Source organism: Doryrhamphus excisus, linkage group LG10 (assembly GCF_037039965.1).
Source record: "Doryrhamphus excisus strain RoL-2023G ecotype Guam linkage group LG10, RoL_Dexc_Guam_v1.1, whole genome shotgun sequence".
In the NCBI taxonomy this organism is placed as follows: Eukaryota; Metazoa; Chordata; class Actinopteri; order Syngnathiformes; family Syngnathidae; genus Doryrhamphus; species Doryrhamphus excisus.
This window is the reverse complement of record NC_136366.1, coordinates 10,947,947-10,961,227: the sequence shown is the minus strand read 5'-3', so window position 1 is coordinate 10,961,227 and position 13,281 is coordinate 10,947,947. Positions and strand designations below refer to the sequence as shown.

The 13,281-nt window shown below is 46.0% G+C and overlaps 1 protein-coding gene across 2 annotated transcripts in view; it reads left to right on the top strand.

Moving 5' to 3' along the window:
• Positions 1-13,281, top strand: part of ap3b1a (adaptor related protein complex 3 subunit beta 1a) — a 36,734-nt gene that overhangs the window by 4,499 nt on the left and 18,954 nt on the right. For both annotated transcript variants that reach the window (XM_058064086.2, XM_078794080.1), the window contains exons 2-19: positions 371-446; positions 525-599; positions 2,098-2,193; positions 2,412-2,572; positions 2,639-2,705; positions 6,039-6,221; positions 6,730-6,885; positions 8,429-8,526; positions 8,607-8,661; positions 8,739-8,810; positions 8,904-8,966; positions 9,911-10,043; positions 10,121-10,230; positions 10,309-10,485; positions 10,913-11,099; positions 11,353-11,483; positions 11,698-11,872; positions 12,861-13,047. In XM_058064086.2, coding sequence (XP_057920069.2) covers positions 371-446; positions 525-599; positions 2,098-2,193; positions 2,412-2,572; positions 2,639-2,705; positions 6,039-6,221; positions 6,730-6,885; positions 8,429-8,526; positions 8,607-8,661; positions 8,739-8,810; positions 8,904-8,966; positions 9,911-10,043; positions 10,121-10,230; positions 10,309-10,485; positions 10,913-11,099; positions 11,353-11,483; positions 11,698-11,872; positions 12,861-13,047 — 2,202 coding nt within the window. The remainder of the gene's footprint in view (positions 1-370; positions 447-524; positions 600-2,097; positions 2,194-2,411; positions 2,573-2,638; positions 2,706-6,038; positions 6,222-6,729; positions 6,886-8,428; positions 8,527-8,606; positions 8,662-8,738; positions 8,811-8,903; positions 8,967-9,910; positions 10,044-10,120; positions 10,231-10,308; positions 10,486-10,912; positions 11,100-11,352; positions 11,484-11,697; positions 11,873-12,860; positions 13,048-13,281) is intronic.

Below are 13,281 nucleotides of genomic sequence, written 5' to 3'. Positions count from 1 at the left end.
ACATTAAATAACACCCCTAGGGCCACCTTCACACTCCTATTACCCAGTATAGAAGACATAATAAGAGAAGAAGACACAGAAAACCTATTTACCAACTTCAAAATATACTTTTAAACATTATTAGAGCCCTGTAGACATGAAATAACAACCCTATAGTCACCTTTGCATTCCTGTTACCCAATATCGTAGACCTAATAAGGTAATAATTTATGTATGTTTACATAAACAGATACACCGGCGATTACAGAAGGTGAAATAGGATCATTTGAATTGATGATCTCTTGTGGCGCGGCACAGTGATATAAATCGCATCTTTTAAAATGTGTGAATATGATCTTCAACGGAGCATTTATTTTTCTTCTGCCCTCAGGAATGAAGACCTCAAAGAAATGCTGGAGAGCAACAAGGAGTCGCTGAAACTGGAGGCCATGAAAAGGATCGTCGGGGTGAGTACTTTTTATTTTTACTATATTTATTGAGTATATAACCGAAAAAAAGCTAAATGTCAGATGTTTCCATCTCAGCTGATCGCCAAAGGAAAGAATGCATCTGAGCTGTTCCCTGCCGTGGTGAAGAATGTGGCGAGTAAGAACATTGAGGTATGCTACTGTTGAGGCTCATCAGATATGGACACCTGATGATTTTTTATTTATAAAAATGAGGGCGGCACGGCAGTCTAGTGGTGAGCTGTGAGCGCACAGACCTCACAGCTAGGAGGACCAGGGTTCAATTCCACCCTCGGCCATCTCTGTGTGGAGTTTGCATGTTCTCACCGTGCATGCGTGGGTTTTCTCCGGGTACTCCGGTTTCCTCCCACATTCCAAAAACATGGTTCAATTTGGCCACTCCAAATTGTCCATAGGTATGAATGTGAGTGTGAATGGTTGTTTGTCTATATGTGCCCTGTGATTGGCTGGCGACCAGTCCAGGGTGTACCCCGCCTCTCGCCCGAAGACAGCTGGGATAGGCTCCAGCACCCCCGCGACCCTCGTGAGGATAAGCAGTAGAAAATGAATGAATGAATGAATCTATAAAAATGGTGAGGGGGGGGGGTCACCACTTAATAACCATGGGAACATGTGGGTCCAGCATACCCCTGGGACCCCAGTAAGGATAAGCGGAGTGACATAAGATGACCATAAGATGGATGGATGCTACTAATTCCACCAGCCCTGATGGAGTGACACTGCGAGTGTCAATACTGGAAGTACGGCGTCGATTACTCTTAAAAATGGTAACCTTCTGCCTGACCACCCACCTCATTTTTCATTCATTTTATACAGCTTATCCTCACAAGGGTCGCCGGGGAGCCTATCCCAGCTGTCTTTGGGCGAGAGGCGGGGTACACCCTGGACTGGTGGCCAGCCAATCACAGGGCACATATAGACAAACAACCATTCACACTCACATTCATACCTATGGACAATTTGGAGTCGCCAATTAACCTAGCATGTTTTTGGAATGTGGGAGGAAACCGGAGTACCCGGAGAAAACCCATGCATGCACGGGGAGAACACACAGAGATGGCCGAAGGTGGAGTTGAACTCGGGTCTCCTAGCTGTGAGTCCTCTGCTCATCAGCCGTGTGCAGCTCTGAGCTCATTATGCCAGTCATTATTTTTCTCGACGGCTTCTTTCTGGACTTCCATGCATCCATCCATTTTCCTCCGCTTATCCGGGTCCGGGTCACGGGGGCAGCAGTCTTAGTAGGGAAGCCCAGACTTCCCGGTCCCCGGCCACCTCCTCCAGCTCCACCGGGAGGACACCAAGGCGTTCCCAGGCCAGCTATGAGACATAATCCCTCCAGCGTGTCTGCGGGTCTGCCCCGGGGGCCTTTTCCCAGCTGAGCATCCCCGGAACACCTCACCAGGGAGGCGTCCGGGGAGGCATCCGGACTAGATGCCTGAGCCACCTCAACCGACTCCTCTTGATGTGGAGGAGAAGCGGCTCTACTCTGAGCCCCTCCGAGGTGACGGAGCGCAGGGTGCAAAGTGCAATGCAGAACAGGAATAGAGACTCTCTGTTTTCCTCTTGGAATTATAAACGTCCAAAGGAAGGCCGTCTTGGTTCTTATTGTCCTATGTGTTGTCTTTGGCAGCTGAAGAAGCTGGTGTACGTGTACCTGGTGAGGTATGCCGAGGAGCAGCAGGACCTGGCTCTGCTCTCCATCAGCACCTTCCAGCGGGCTCTCAAGGTAAGGCTTCTTCTTCTAAAGGCTCCTTATCGCCCGCCCTGCAGGCTTCCTTCCTGCCATGCTAGATGATCCACCTTAGAGTTCAGTAGAGGGTGCAATTACTAATTCCCAAAAGTAAGTAGAGCAAGAGCACAGTTTGGGGCTATTTTTTTTTTAAATAAGCCAAATAAAGTTATGAATACATTGATTATTACATTGATTACGAATCATTATTGCAGGATCCAAACCAGCTCATCCGGGCCAGCGCTTTGAGGGTCCTATCCAGCATCCGGGTGCCCATCATCGTCCCCATCATGATGCTGGCCATCAAGGAGGCCGCGTCGGACTTGTCACCCTACGTGAGGAAGACGTCAGCCCACGCTATCCAGAAGCTTTACAGGTAGGCGTGAAGCGTACTTTGATGGCTGCAAGTTCTCTTGGTGATTTCCACCCTTCTGGCCCTCAGCCTCGATCCCGAGCAGAAGGAGCAGCTGATTGAAGTGATCGAGAAACTGCTGAAGGACAAAAGCACAGTAAGTTTCATCTCTGGTACCCTTCAGTCCACTAGAGGGCGCCCCCGTCGAGCGCCCCCCCCCCCCCCCCCCTTTGCTGCGCTGTCCCACAGTTCATTGTGGCAATGCCACGCTTTGTTAACACCCACTTAAACCCGCAGGTCTTCAGATGCTTCTGGTTAAGAGTCCATTTGCAGGGCGGATTTCTGGCCAGGCGCCGGTGGCAGTACTGTTTTACCGCCGCCAACTTCTGGCACCCCAAATATTGTCAAATGGGTGATCAGGCGTCGGGTGTTTGCTGCAGCACGTCTCCATGCCTGGAGAGGGTTTGCAGGTCATGCGCAGTGTGCCGCCATTCTGTATTCATAGCATACACTTATCATTATACAAACAAATAAAGCAGCTTAAGCCAACGGCGGGGAGGGAGGAGGGGGGGCGGGAGGGGGTATCCAGGGAGCAGATGTATAGCATATTTAGCCGCAGACGCTAACGAAGACAGATGACTTCTCCCGCTCGGAGCGCACACGCGGGGGCCCAGGGCGCCATCATCACACGGACGCACAAGTGCTATCCACGGTTGATTAATGGTGAAAAGCTCTTGTGAATATTTAATAGCCGTCAAGAAGTGCATTTTTACGATGGCGAGGCTGTGCCATTTAGACGTCCCATGACGGAGAAGCAGTCCGCTTAATGTTTGATTTGTACCTGGCGTATCACGGCACGCTGCACCCCTCCGAGGATTTTTTACCAGCGCTGCCTCGTCTTTGCTCATCATCCACCATCCTTATGTGGGCACACACGTCCTTCTCTTATTGCCTTCTAAAGATATAAAAACGGCTAAAAAGAGACACCTCATTAATACAGGTTACGGGATACACCTATTCAGCCTAGAAAGCCCACCTGGAAGTGCTTGGGTGTGCTATAGTAGCATCACAGCCTTCCATGTTTGGACATATTTCTTAGCAAGGCTAGTTTAGTTAGTACATGTGTTGCTGGGGATTTCGTCACCTTTTTTTAAATTGAAATAAATCCACACAGGGAAGGAACATTTCTCCGAATCTAGTTAAAGTACGTCTGTGATGTCAATAAGCCTTCATTTTGTGTCGCTACAGTATGCATGAATTGTCTGTGGATTGGCTGGCGAGGTGGTGTTGCTTTGTCGACTCCTCGAGTCATCGAGGAGACGCTGCTTGACGAGTCCACTTAAAAGCAAATAAGAGGATGAATGGCGGGAAAGGCCATCAAGCAAATGCCAGCATGACATCTGACGAAGGAAATATTTAGTCGCTGTTGCTTCCTGACATTTACCCTTACACGTGCACCTGCTTGTTTAAGTGGCTGTGACATGCACGCACACACACACACACACACGGATGGTTTAGAGAGAAAATGTGACGACGTGAGGACAGAGACGACGCAGGAGTTTGTGCAGCTGTTTAGCGTGATGGATCTATTATGTCGCCATTACAAGATAAATGATCGATCCCGTCCCACACTCCCCCCGCTGCACCCGCTCGCCAAATTGAAATGAGAGGTGAGAGGAGGGGGTGCTATGATTAGGGGCTAGGTGGGACGGCCATTCATTTACGAGGATGGGACGACCTCACGGTTCGTCATCAATCAAAAAAAAAAAACAACAAAAAAACGGCTTGCGTTGTCTCTGGCGTGATGACCCAGCACTCTCCGCCCTCCTGCCACGCTAATTAGAATTCATAACAAAGTAGATGCAAGGAAACACTTTGGGCCCTTCATAATTTTCTAGTAAATTTATTGTTATTAGAAGAAGCATTTGCTTAGTGTGATTTTTTCCATTACCAGCTTGTCATGCAGGCGCCAAGCCGGGCGGCGAGGAGCGCCACAGATTGGGGTGTCACTTTTTCTTGATGGTGCATGTTTACCTTGGAGGCTGCCTTCTAATGGGGGAAGTTGGCAGGGAGAAAATACCCCATCCCAGCCCTCAAGGAACCTGAGCCCACTGCTTTATGTGCTGTTTTTGAACCTTTTTAATATTCACTAACTGCACCCATCACACGGCCGCTCTGTTTCTTGCGGGGGGGACACTTTATGCCAGGGGTCACAAACACGCGGCCCGTGGGCCAAATGTGGCCCGCAGGACACTAGTTTGAGGCCCCCGCCTTGATATGAAAGTTTAATGTTAGTGTTAGTGCGTTAGTGCATTTGATATGGATGCTGTATGGTATCATGTACTCTATCATGTAAACAATTATTACGTTTGATTAATGTTCATGTTAAAGGTTTAATAACTGTTAATAGTTATCCTCCCTATCCGTGTGGAAGTGGTAAGTTTTTGGCTATTTAAGTTTAAAGGAAATAACTTGAAGGCTACCGTTTAGGTCGCTAGCTCTCTAGTTTGCGAGTTAGCATGTGTCTCAAGACCCTGCAGTTGCGCAATATGTTGTAAATAAAAAGAGTATAATTGTAACTATAGTCGTGTTTTGTCATGTCTACAGGGCTCTAATAATGCTTTGTTAATTTTAATCTGAAAAAAGTAATTTGTCTACCCACCAACTATATGTGGTTTCTTAAGTTTTTATTATTTGCTGTTTAATTATTTTATTTATTTATTTATTACTGATTGATTGATTTTCTTTGTTCTTGATTTGTTTATAATGAAAAGTAAGATACTTGAGAACAGTGGAATGTTTTATCAGAGCTTTTCTTGTAGAAAAGCGAAGGTTTTTTAAATTTTTTTGTTTTTAATAAATGCATTTTTTTTTTGGAAAACCTGATGCAGCCCAGTCTCACCCAGACCCGAACTCCAGTGGCCCCCAAATGAATTGAGTTTGAGACCCCTGCTTTATGTAATATTTACTATCTCGCCCAAAGTCAGCTAGGATAGGCTCCAGCATACCTCTGCCACCCTAATGAGGATAAGCAGTATAGAAAATGCATGGAAATAAGCCTAGCGTAAATCCCGTACATACTGGACTACAGTTCTTGGGTGTGCCTCATCCAGTCCGGGCTCCATCACTCGCTAAGAAAAGAAAGCATACTTTGAAGTGGAGTCTGGCAGTTAGAATTGTTGTGCTTTCTGTGGAACATAAAGTAGCTTCGATTTGCAGGAAAGGTATAATTGATGACTTGTGTGAAAATGAGTCCATTTCAACTTTTTACGTGCTAGCATTTTTTTTTTGCTAATGATCAACTAATCAAAGTTGAAAAGACTGTTGTGGTTTTTCTCTCAGGTGTTTTCAGGTCAGACTAGTTAACATTGTTTTCTATTCCCCCCGAGTCCCTTTATCGCTTTTGTTCATTCCGTCTTAATTGCCAGCCACTTTACGCCGCATCAGCGCCGTTTGATTGTTTTCTTCTTCTCCCCGCACGAACGTGTAGCTGGTGGCAGGAAGCGTGGTGATGGCCTTCGAGGAGGTGTGCCCGGATCGCATCGACCTGATCCACAAGAACTACCGTAAGCTGTGCAACCTGCTGGTGGACGTGGAGGAGTGGGGGCAGGTGGTCATCATCTCCATGCTGACACGCTACGCCCGGACACAGTTCACCAGTCCCTGGCAGGAGGTGAGCCGCCGCACGCGTCTCGGTCCCGTTATGGAATGTCTCTGTGAGCCAGGGGCAAGCAGGGAGCGCCACATCTATCCATCTGTAGCAGTCCAAATTAATTGGTGGTGGGCTGGGTCACGTGGAAAGCGTAAGCAAGGATTTCCCCAACTTACTCTTCCAAAAATTATAACTTTATTTTTTATTATTATATATGATTTATATTAAAAAAACATTTTTAAATAAATAAATAGATTTTCTCATAAAATTGCAAATTTTCTTCTCATAGAACATACATTTTTTTTCTTTCTTTGGACGTAATTTTCCTAATTTTTTACTTCATTTTCTGCTTCTTTTTTTTACCCCAGCTATTTCAGCTTTTTTCATGTCAATTTTATAGGACCACCGTCTTTTTCAGACTTTTTTTCTTGATTAATGAATTGTTAAATCTTCAACTCTAGCCTGTATAGTAACACCAAGCTGTCGGCACGTGGCAAATGTGTGTGTAAGTGACGTGCTGTGATCTCAGGGCGCCGTGTTTGATGAAAACGACGTGAAGACATTCTACGACTCGGACTCAGAGGAGAAACGGTGCCAGATGGACGCCAAGCCTTACGTCATGGACCCGGATCACCGGCTACTGCTCAGGAACACCAAACCTCTGCTGCAGAGCCGCAACACGGCGGTGAGTGGTGGACAAACACGTATTCCAGGACGCCATTTTCTTATGAACGTCTGACCCTAACTTTAGGAAAACCTGCATAAAATACTCCATTATAGTTGCATCATTGGCTAAGTTGAAATGACTCAAGCTATGGCTCCATTGTGTTTTCCAGTCTATTCCTGCAAACTACATTAGCATAGTAGCATTTTTAGCCATTTCATAAGTAGAATCTACGACATTATATGTTAGCACTGTTAGCATAGTAGCATTTGTCAATTTTCATAGGTAGATTTATACGAACACCTAGCGCTATCATGTTAGGTGTTAACATGTTAGCATTGTTAGCATAATAGTATTTGTGACCATTTCCATGAGTAGACTTATATAAACACTTAGCGCCATCATGCTAGGCGTTAGCAAGCTAACATTAGCATGTTAACAGGCAAACATTAGCATACTGTCATTTTTAGCCATTTTCAAAAGTTTACATTGGTACAAACACCACTGTTATGGTAGGTATTAGCATGCTGAAGTTAGAACAGTAGCATTTTTTGAACTGTCATGTTAAAGGCTAGTATGCTAACTTTAAGATGTTAGCATTGCTAGCATGCTAACATTAGCATAGAAGCATTTTAATACATTTTCATCAATATTAACATTGGCTGAAACAGGGCGCTATTATACTAGATTTTCCATGCTAACGTTTTCATAAGTAGAGTTCTGTCAAGCAAGGTCTCATTCATAGATTAATTTTAAAAGAGCTCAAAGCCGTGCCTCTACTCCAATTGGTTCAATGAGAGCTTCACATTTACTTTGGTTAGGACTTTTTTACGTGTTTTAGCCCAAAAATCCCAGAATGGCAAGGGGTTAACAGAAGTATAAGCTGAGCACCAAACACAAAGCTCCATAAACACACCTGTCACAAGATGGAGCAAAGCCACACACACGCGCACACACGTTGAGAGCAGAGCTCCATCACCCGCCAGCCTCAAGGCCTCCGTCGCCGTGGAGCAGCGGGAAGGAAAGAGGCTCCCAAATGAAAATGTTGATTAAAATGTGACACACGCTGTGTTGTTCTTCCTCCTTCCACCCCTCACCACCTCCAGCAGCAACAACAGCGTGGCAATATTCTCCATCTTCATAGACGGCACACGCCGCGCCGTCTGCAAGGATGGACGCATGTCCTGGTTGACGCTGGGATGAAAAATGAGTCCTGTCCTCAAGACGTGACAATAAAGCGCTATCAAATGAGGAAGCGTTTAAAAGTTGCACAAACATCATAGACTAGTCACACTCAGGGCGGAATGAGCCGGAATACCATCAGAATGAATATTCCTGGTTTATACTCAAAGTATATTCTAACAACTGACCTTGCAAGTATTTAAGATAAAATTACATTGCCGAGGAGTTCACGTAGAGGTAGATGCAACCCTGCTGGATGCTTAGTACTCATTATACTTGGAATGTAGCGTTAAGGGCATCAGGAGGTTGCCTACAGCCACAGCTTGTGTTAACTGAATGGAGCCACCGCTTTCAGTTGAAATGGTTGTTGTTGTGATTCCAGGTGGTGATGTCTGTGGCTCAGCTCTACTGGCACCTGGCACCCAAACAGGAAGTCGGCATAGTCACCAAGTCGCTGGTGCGGCTGCTGAGAAGCCACAGGTAAGCAAGCGCATGACTGACTTCCCGCCAGAATCGCCGCGCCATTCCGCAACGCTGACTGTGTTGTTTGCGGCTGACAGGGAGGTGCAGTACGTGGTCCTCCAGAACATCGCCACCATGTCCATTCAGAGGAAGGCGAGTAGAAACGAGCGTTCAAGGAGTCTGGCGTCAATGCAGGCTGTGTGATGTTATTCCTGATTCTACCCCAACAGGGGATGTTTGAGCCCTTCATGAAGAGCTTCTATGTCAGATCCACAGACACCACACACATCAAAACACTGAAGGTAGAATGTTTCACTTCATCTTGGCCGGTGATTGGATATCTATGACTTGATTCTGCTTTTACTTGCATTGATCATTGTTCCGTTTCTTTGCAGTTAGAGATTCTGACCAACCTGGCAAATGAGGCCAACATCTCCACCATCCTGAGGGAGTTTCAGGTTTGAGTTTCCTCCCCATGGCCGGCCCAGCCCTCTATTACACAAATATCTGAAATGTATCCCTAATTTCGTTCAATAATTTAAACCTTTACACTCCTATTACTCAATATAGTCGAGAAAAACCTTTAACATTATTAGAACCCTCTAGATATTAAATAACACCCCTATAGTCACCATTACACTGCTATTACCCAATATAGTAGACATAATAGAAAATAGGTCATATAAGACATAGAAAACCCATGTACCACCTTCTATGTATGCTTTTTAACATTATTAGAGCCCTCTAGACATGAAATAACACCCCTATAGTTACCCTTACGCTTCTATTACCCAATATAGTAGACGTGTGAAGAAAAAAACACATACAAAACCTGTTTACCACCTTCTCAATACTCTTTTTAACATTATTAGAGCTCTCTTGACATTAAATAACACCCCTATAGTCACCCTTACGCTTCTATTACCCAATATAGTAGACGTGTGAAGAAAAAAACACATAGAAAACCTGTTTACCACCTTCTCAGTACTCTTTTTAACATTATTAGAGCCCTCTAGACATGTTTGTGCGGCAATCAAGTCTGGTGCTTTACTGACACATAGTGACCAATTTAGGATACTGCATTCACAACTTGAGTTGTCTTCTTAATTCAGTGTATTTGTATTTTAGTTCAATCAAATATTTCCATGCTTTAAAATGCTCCATTTATGCCTAATGTTTGTATTTTACTTAATTTAGCCATTTGTATACTTGAAAATGCTTCATTTTATACAATAAATGTGTTTAAATGTGTTCTTTTGGACTAATAATAGGCAGTTTTGCACCACAAAAGTGAAACTTGAAGCACAAAGTGGAGAGGGACAACTGCATTGGCTAATGGGCCAACTGGCTCTGTTCGTCTCCCACATGACCCCTAATTTGCTCTGGCCTCTCCGCCTCACAGACGTACGTGAAGAGCCAGGACAAGGCCTTTGCGGCGGCCACCATCCAAGCCATCGGCCGCTGCGCCACCAACATCTCGGAGGTGACGGACACTTGCCTCAACGGCCTGGTGCTGCTGCTGTCCAACAGAGATGGTGAAAGACCTGCAGAAACCACCTCAGATATGCAGATGTGACGCTTCAAGCCGCTGATGTTCCTGTGGTCTTTGCAGAGGGCGTGGTGGCGGAGAGCGTGGTGGTGATCCGGAAGCTGCTGCAAACCCAGCCCACCCAGCACAGCGAGATCATCAAGCACATGGCCAAGCTTTTTGACAAAATCACCGTAAGGGTCGGAATACTCGTGCAGGATGAGCACGGACGCACCGCTTCAACCCGTGCCTCTCCCGCGTGTGACCCGCAGGTGTCCACGGCCCGGGCCAGCATCCTGTGGCTGATGGGCGAGTACTGCGAGAGGGTGCCCAAGATAGCGCCTGACGTGCTGCGGAAGATCGCAAAGACCTTCACTGCGGAGGACGACATCGTGAAGCTGCAGGCCGTCAACCTGGCGGCCAAGCTGTACCTGACCAACTCCAAGCAGGTATGCTAAGGTAGTGCTAACTATGCTAGGTAACCTTGCTTAGCTAATACTGCTACCATTTTGTTCTTTGTCTGTTCAAGTCACACATGATAACATTAGCTTGGCCTGTTGCTGTTAGCTTTGGACTCTTTCTTTTTTTGCTGTTTTTAAAATAAAACAGAAATTAAAATTTGCTATTTGCAATCAAAAAATAGTGGCAGGCCGCAAATGGCCCCCGGGCGACACTTTGGACCCCCCTACATTAGCTGTAACATTCCAGAGACCCTCAGTCTCCTCCACTTTTTGTTAGTGTGTCTGATTGTGACTGATGCATTCAGTGCGGCTGGGATTGTGCAGTGTTGAGGCAGTGCGGTGGAAAAGGTGATCTCAGATGACGGTCGGGTGAATGTTGTGCCGCGTCATTCATTCCTGTCATCACCTGTCTCAGACCAAGCTGCTGACCCAATACATCCTCAATCTGGGCAAGTACGACCAGAACTACGACATCAGGGATCGCACTCGCTTTATACGGCAGCTGATCGTGCCCGGCGACAAGAGCGGCGCCCTCAACAAGTACGCCCGCCGCATCCTGTTGGCGCCCAAACCGGCCCCGGTGCTGGAATCGGCCTTCAAAGGTACTTTTACTTTGAAAGCATCAACTTTGGGTTGATTGGTGTTATTATTCAGGTGTGTTCCGAAGGGCACTTACTGTAGGTCACACAGCGTTCCTGGGAATAATGACATGACTAAATGATTACGCCAGCTCTCGGTGTGGTTTGTAATTTACATTCAAAGCGCAAACCGCCTTTGTCATTCTCGATGACTTTTTCCGAGTTTTTCGTTCATCCAAAGATGTTTATCGCTTGTGGTTCTGTTTTGGTCTTTCAGATCGAGATCGTTACCAGCTTGGAACGCTGTCTCACAGCCTGAACAGCAAAGCCACCGGCTACCACGAGCTCTCGGACTGGCCAGCCGTGGCGCCCGACCAGTCTGTGAGGAACGTGGAGGTCATCGAGCCAGTAAGGCCGCACACGCCGCCTTCGTATTCCACACATTTTCAACTGTTTTAAAGCAACATCACTGTGGTAGTTTTAATGCTAATGAGCTGTGTTCATCCACGTCTCTCTCCCAAGAATTTCACCTCCTGTAGGGAAGCTGATAACAGGATCCAGAAAAAGTATTAGTTAAAACATCTTGAAGTTACTCTGACTGACGTGTCTCCGCCACGTTCAGGTGAACGAGTGGGCGCCGCTCGTCGGGAAGTCCAAGCCACCAGAATCGGATGACAAGTTCTACTCTGATGAGGACGACAAAAAGGAGGAAGCATCTGACGGCAGTGGCAGCAGCAGCAGTACTAGTAGTACTAGCAGTAGTACGAGCAGCAGCGGTAGCAGCAGCAGCAGCGAAGGTAAGCCACAAAAGGGGCCGAGGGCCACGACGCACTTGTGGTTACCCTCAGGGGGCCATCTGTAACTGTGAAATGATATTCATGTATGATCTCATATTGTGACATATTATATATTGTGAGTATATTTACCTAAGCAAATATATTTAAATACGCAAAAAAAATATTATTTTTACAATAATATAAAAAAATAACCATTGAAAGAGTGAAAATGTGTATGTTTCCATATTTCTATATAGATACATATATATATATATATATATATATACTGTACATATATTTTTAATGGGGACCTATGATGCTGATGTTGAGCCCTTTGTATTGACTTGTGGATCCCATAACCCACACACAGCTTTCTAGATCTTCCACCATCTACACCTATTCCAACTGGATTTTCTTGATTTCCAGAACGGTCTGTTTTCATTTATTCCACCCACGGCCCGCCTCTGGGTACGCCCACTCTGCTGTGAACTGCCCACTCAGCTTGTACTCCGGCACGCCCATATTAGGAAGAATAATTTACTTTAAGAATAATATTCAAATAAGTGTCGTCTTCGAGGGTTCAATTCCCACCCTCGGCCATCTCTGTGTGGAGTTTGCATGTTCTCCCCGTGCATGTGTGGGTTTTCTCCGGGTCCTCCGGTTTCCTCCCACATTCCAAAAACATGCTAGGTTAATTGGCGACTCCAAATTGTCCATAGGTATGAATGTGAGTGTGAATGGTTGTTTGTCTATATGTGCCCTGCGATTGGCTGGCGACCAGTCCAGGGTGTACCCCGCCTCTCGCCCGAAGACAGCTGGGATAGGCTCCAGCACCCCCGCGACCCTCGTGAGGAAAAAGCGGTAGAAAATGAATGAATGAATGAATAAGTGTCGTCTTGGCTTTGGTGGGCCAAACCCAGCCACTGTGCCTTGAGTTTGACTCCTGTGCTTTTGATGCAAAAACCACACAATGCAGATGCCTGACAGATGCTGTGATTGTCGTGCACAGAGTCCGGCAGCGCCAGCGAGGACGATAGCGGCAGCAGCGACGAGTCCGACAAGAGCTCCACTGATTCCGGGAAGAGTTCAGGTCAATCCAGCGACTCTGAGTCGGAACAAAAGAAGAAGATGACGACGAGGAAGAAAAAGACCAAGAAAGTGCAGGCAGAGAAACAAAAACACAATCAGGCTGACAGGTACTGAAACATCATTCTTCATAGCATTACAGTACATGAAGTGTAAAGGCATCTTGAAGGGAATGTTTGCAACCGTAGTGTTACATATCTTACATTTTTTTGTCAGCTGTTGATGCCCATTTGGCAAAGTTTAGCTCCTAAAGTTGGTTGTCATTGAATGTGTAGCCTGTCTAAACAACATGGATGCCAATTGTTGATCTCCTCTCTGAGACACATACAACCGACAACTAAAGT